The sequence below is a fragment of the Gigantopelta aegis genome, chromosome 13 (assembly GCF_016097555.1).
Source record: "Gigantopelta aegis isolate Gae_Host chromosome 13, Gae_host_genome, whole genome shotgun sequence".
In the NCBI taxonomy this organism is placed as follows: domain Eukaryota; kingdom Metazoa; phylum Mollusca; class Gastropoda; order Neomphalida; family Peltospiridae; genus Gigantopelta; species Gigantopelta aegis.
This window is the reverse complement of record NC_054711.1, coordinates 38867505-38873851: the sequence shown is the minus strand read 5'-3', so window position 1 is coordinate 38873851 and position 6347 is coordinate 38867505. Positions and strand designations below refer to the sequence as shown.

The 6347-nt window shown below is 36.8% G+C and overlaps 1 protein-coding gene across 3 annotated transcripts in view; it reads right to left on the bottom strand.

Moving 5' to 3' along the window:
- Nucleotides 1-3399, bottom strand: part of LOC121387822 (A disintegrin and metalloproteinase with thrombospondin motifs 7-like) — a 33481-nt gene extending 30082 nt beyond the window's left edge. For 2 of the 3 annotated variants that reach the window (XM_041519041.1, XM_041519042.1), the window contains exon 1: nt 3078-3398. In XM_041519041.1, the coding sequence (XP_041374975.1) occupies nt 3078-3150 (73 nt within the window). In that variant the 5' untranslated portion in view covers nt 3151-3398. Of the gene's footprint in view, nt 1-3077 lie in introns of all 3 variants that reach the window. The other variant, XR_005959886.1, reaches the window with a different exon arrangement.
- Between the last annotated feature and the right edge of the window lie 2948 nt (nt 3400-6347).

Genomic DNA, 6347 nt, shown 5'->3' with positions numbered 1-6347 from the left:
GGTACGAAAAAGTTCCGCTTGACTGGTTTATGCGCTTCACGGTAAACCAAATGATCACATCGCGAAACGTTTGCTCGTTGAACATGGGACTGAGCTACCTGAAAAACGTTCGCTAAACTGGACTGCGTTCAGCCAGACTGAGTTGGAAAACGTCTGCTAGACTGGAGTATACGCTTCACGTTAAACCAAATGGCCACGTCGGGAACCAAGTAAAACAGGTCGCGACCGTTCGTTGGCTGAACTTAGACGGGTTTAGTCCTATGCACTATAGCCAGTGCAGATTGGTTAATTGTATGTAGGTTCCTCCACTATCTTCTTCGGAGCTCCGCAGAAATTGCGTCGATCACTATTTGTCACATACATAACACTATTTACTAGCTATAGGTATTATACGTAAACCCATTGACCACGTCGAGGACCAGCCAAATAATTCCAGAATGTTAGCGTCGCTAGATGTTGCTAAACACAGGGTACGTTTTCTCCAGCTGGACAAAAGGTAGCTCGAATCAGTGGCGTAGCCGGGGTTGGTGTGTGTGTGTGTGTGTGTGTGTGTGTGTGTGTGTGTGTGTGTGTGTGTGTGTGTGGGGCATGGTGCATATGGGATGGTGCATATAAAAGATCCCTTTCTATTAATGAAAAAATTTAGCGGGTTCCTCTCTAAGACTATATATGTCAAAATTACCAAATGTTTAAAATCCAATAGCCTATGATTAATAAATCAATATGTTCTAGTGGTGTCTTTAAACAAAATGGGATGGTGCATATAAAAGATCCCTTGCTACTAATGGCAAAATTTAACGGGTTCCTCTCTAAGACTATATATGTCAAAATTACCAAATGTGTAAAATCCAATAGCCTATGATTAATAAATCAATATGTTCTAGTGGTGTCTTTAAACAAAAAAAAACCCCAAACAAACAAGAAAAAAAAACAGAAAGAAAAAAACAAAACAACAAAAAAACCAACAACAACGACACAAACAAAAAACGTTAAATATATATGTCATTTTAGTTGTTAAAACTGGCTCTGATTAATGTAACAACGGAAGCAACATTTAACACGATCACAAACACACTGAACTATGCAGACACTAATATTCTAAACACAAATTGTATTTAATATGACATTTGAGTCGTCCTCTTTGTGGCGGTGCAACAAGGTTGTATTGTCTAGTGAAGTGTCTCCTTAGGTCAGGTCATAGGGTTTTACGTGCACATTCAGAACAAGCTGTTGTAGCGCACGCCTGTCGTGGCCGGCTCCTCTGTCCATGACAGGAAAGAGGGGGGGGGGGGCAAGAAGTGTTTCCTTGAAGTGGCTGTCCTCTTATAGACAAGGCACTAGATAGAGGAAAGGAAGGAACAAGTTTTATTTAACGACGCACTCAACACATTTTTATTTACGGTTATATGGCGTTGGATATATGGTTAAGGACCACACATATATTAAGAGGGAAACCCGCTGTCGCCACTTCATGGGCTACTCTTTTCGATTAGTAGCAAATGATATTTTATATGCACCATCCCATAGAAAGGATAGCACACACCACAGCCTTTAATATACCAGTCGTGGTGTACTGGCTGGAACATGAAATAGCCCAATGCCCCCCCCCCCCCCCCACCGGCGGGGATCGATCCTAAACCGATCCGCGCATCAAGCGAGCGCTTTACTTTATTGGGTTACGTCCCGCCCCCACATATAGTCTTGGAGAGGACATTACTTCCAAATGAAAGCGGTTTAGCAAAAAAGCCTATAAATTGCATGAAATAAATAGCCCAATGTGCCACCGGCGGGGATCGACCCTTACCATCCGTTGGTGAAGCGATCGCTTTACGTTATTTTTAACACGCCCTGTACTTGTACTTGCTTAGACATGTTCGTGTGTTAACAATTAAATCAAGACATGAACAGGTTGCGACACACCCGTGATGACCAGAAACATCATTGCCATTTTTATCACATGAAAAAACTTGCACGATCGAAATTAGATTGCACTGTGTTAACAATAATCTGATAATACGACAGGCTGTGACGCGATAAAGATCAAGGCCTGTAAATAACCTTTAAAAAAAAAGCATGTTCGAAAATTTGCACTGTAAAGTCTGATAATTATTGAGGATGACGCGTATTCGCAAGTCCGTCTTAAACTTTATCGTGTTAAAATTTCGTATATATTCGTGTCCGTTAGATACCATTTATCTTACAACTCGTTGTTTAAAACGTATCAAACTCGCTTTCACTCGTGAGATACATTTTAAAGCAACTCGTTGTAAGATATATGGTATCAAACCCTAGCATATTAGTTCGAAAATGTATTTTCTATGTAATTTAAGTTGTTAAAAAAGGCCCTATTATTTAAAAAATGTATTTGCTATATAACTTTAATTGTTAAAAACGCCCTATACTTTCAAAAAAGTATTTACTTCAGAACTTAAATTGTCAACAAGGCCCTGTTATTTCAAAATTGTTTTTACTATATATAACTTTACTTGTTAAAAAAGGCCCTATTATTTCAAAAATGTAATTTCTATATATATAACTTTAATTGTTAAAAAGGCTCTATTAGTATGAAAATTTATTTACTATAAACTTTAATTGTTAAAGGGATATTCCTGAGTTTGCTGCAATTGTTAAGATGTTATCGACTAACAGAGACTTTTTAACGATTGTAATTACATATCAAATATATTTTTTTCTGCATAAAATATGAGTGGCTGTATATTAAACATGTTTCTGATTGTTCAAATATTTGTACTAGGTTAAAATTCATTTTATTTCCTAATATATATATTTTTTTCGTACGTACGAAATTATTAGAAGACAAAATCCAGTTTGGGCTTCTTTCAAGTATTAAGACGACCAGAAACACATTGAATATACAGACACTGATATTCTAAACAAGAAAATATATTTAATATGTAAGTTTAATCGTAGAAATATTTTATTAGTCGGAAACATCTTACAATGCAGCAAACTCAGGAATGTCTCTTTAAAGAGGTTCTGTTAGAAGGAAATAGCTTACTGTGGCAGAAAACTCATGGCGTAGAGTTTTAAAAAACTACAAACAATACGAAACTCACCTGTCGGGAACACTGCAGATCTCGTTTTTTCAAAAAACAGCAAAACACAGACACAGAAAGCTTTCCAAGACATCGTGACGCCAAAGTAGCGCTACTCATGAAGATGTATTATATATCCAATACGGCAGGTTGTGGCGGGCACACGCTCGCGATCAAAGCCCTTGACAGACAAGTCCGGCTTTCAGACCGTTACTTCAGAACATCGCCGAAAAAACGGGTTTTTGAGACGTCCTCATTGCTCGTCTTGTGAACTTGTGCATAGCAATATAATTTCGCGAAACTGCCAGTAGGTGGAGCTGCGCCGCACCACAAGCGTCGCTTGATGGATTGTCGGGTTGCAACGATGTGGTTGGGGTTACGACAATGATGGCAATTCAGTACAACGACACCGGCACACGGCGTGGGGTGACGGTTATTATTTATCTACGCTGCCAACCCGTAATGGCTTTTAGCCGCGAGCAGACACATACTAGAAGAAATGAAACGTGAAAAACATGACCGTCGGATGGATGGACGAACGTATTGACGGACGGAAAGATAGACATGCATACATACATATATGCATATATGCATGCATACATGCATGCATACATACATACATATATATATACATACATACATACATATATATATATATATATATATATATATATATATATATATATATATATATATATATATATATATATATATATATATATATATATATATATTTATATATAGTGAACCAACTGTTAAAACGAACCCATGCGTTTGTCACAATCGTGAATTTCATTGTAAATTAGTGTATACACAGCGAACCGATCATAATTTTATTTCATGGGCGGATCCAAGGGGGGGGGGGCCAGGGGGACGCGTCCCCCCAAAAAAATTGTTCAAGTGCCCTCAAAATGTCCAAGTGCCCTTTTTGTTTGTAGAATTTTTTTTTTTTTAAGTAAACAATAATTATATTTTAGATAAATGAAATCAAGATTTTCGTGTACATGCGCAAGCTTGCAGATATGTGTCTGTGTTATTGAGTCTCAATGGGGCCCCATTGAGGTTCTAACGCGAGTGACGCCAATTTACTTCATTATTGCTAGTATATTATGACGTAGAACTGTAGGAATTCATATTAATTGTAAATATCAAAACTTGTAGTAAGGTGCCCTTTTGACGAGTCTATGTGCCCTTCTTTTTTGGTCCCCCCCTAAAAATATTTCCTGGATCCGCCCATGTATTTGATCATATTTGTATCTTATCAATCAGTTGTATTAACGGCAATGCATCCAAAATTATGGCACTAATATTAGAGATATAAATGAAATAAAACAAACACCCAACTAATTCTGTTTAAATTTGAAAATTCCAAAATGCCCGACTTAATGAAAACAGTTTTCAATGTATTGTTATAGCCCATGCCAGAAAGATAGAGTGGGAAAATACGATATTTATATAACTGTTTATTGTAGACCATATCGGTAATATATAAATGTACATATGCGGTTTTCTGTTTTCCCCCTTTGTTTGTGGTTGGGGTTTTTATGTCCTCGTCGACCTTATTTGTCATGTCATGGTGTGTCATAATAATATTGTTTGAGGCGGCGCAGCATTATATTTGGTATAGAGAGCTAGGGTGGGAAATTTCGCGCGCTGACCAGAAACCAGCAATATATATATATATATATATATATATATATATATATATATATATATTCAGTCTATACGAGCATTAAAGGTCAAAATTGGTCATGTGAATGACGAATGAATTAATCAGGGTTGAAAATTAACATGAAAGCCATGGTCGCCAGCAGGGTCAGTTGAAGGAAAATCTTACTGGCCCTTCTCAAATTTAACTAGCACTCCAATTATCACATTGAAATTGAACATTAGAATGATCTTTGTTAAATATTGACCCGTATATAGTCCTTTTGCGTCGAAAGAAACCAATAATAAATAAATAAATAAATAAATAAATAAATAAATATATAAATAAAGTTAAAATTAATATAAAACATGTTATTAAGTTTTAAACCCATACCAATGTTTCTGTACAGAGTACCACTATATTATATACAAATTAAATATCATTTTTAATACAGGGGTGAAGACATGCAGCTTGACTTCCATTGTCTATGAAGTAAAATATAATGCAGAAAGAACTAAAGATAGAACTGCGCGTGCTTTAGTAAATTAGTCTGGACGTGGCAGTCATCTTTGTGGCGATGCAAGAAGGATGGAATAAACGTTATGGCGGTGCAAGAGGGGTGAAATATCCAGTAAAGGATTAACTCATTTTCATTTCATTTCAACTTATTTTCGTGCTTATATCCAATTAAGGTTCAAGCACGCTGTCCTGGGCACACACCTCAGCTATCTGGGCTGTCTGTCCAGGACAGTAGGTTAATTGTTAGTTGGTTAGTAGTTAGTGAGAGAGAAGAGGGTGTAGTGGCCTTACACCTACCCATTGAGCCCTTAAGAACTCGCTCTGGGTTGGAGCCGGTACCGGGCTGCGAACCTGTACCTACCAGCCTGTAGTCCGATGGCTTAACCACTACGCCACCGAGGCCGAGGATTAACTCGGGAGTGGCTGTACTTTTATAGAGGAAGCACTAGATAGAGATTCATGGAATCATCCACTATTTTGCCAAATGCTCATTCAGAGATACGGCCCTGGTCATGTATTACGGTTTTGTCGTTCAGATTACCTTGGATTTTCTATCAATTACCTTAAAAAACGTATCAGAAAAGAGGATTTAACCTAAGCAGTTTGATGGTAATTTGTAAAGAATTTTTTTTTTAATTTGGACTGATATTGTTTCCTCAAATATTTTAGTTTGAGATGGTATGGGTTTGAAACTTAATAAATTAATATGTTTTTATATGTATTTTATCTTTATTCATTATGAAGTTAAATTTTCGTGCTGGGGTGTCGTTAAATATTCATTCATTCATTCATTATGACGTTAAATGTCAATTCATCGGTTACCTTTTGACGCAAACGGACAATAGTCTCAACATGAATAGTTTCGCCTCAGTATAATGCAAGAGAGAGAGAGAGAGAGAGAGAGAGAGAGAGAGAGAGAGAGAGAGAGAGAGAGAGAGAGAGAGAGAGAGAGAGAGAGAGAGTGTGTGTGTGTGTGTGTGTGTGTGTGTGTGTGTGTTAATTTGGATATTTTAAATGCTACAGTAGTAGGCTATTAACAAAATAAATATCGAAAACTAAATAAATCTGTAAAAAAACAACAACATTTTACCAAAAAATACGATGTATGTTTGTATCATATTATA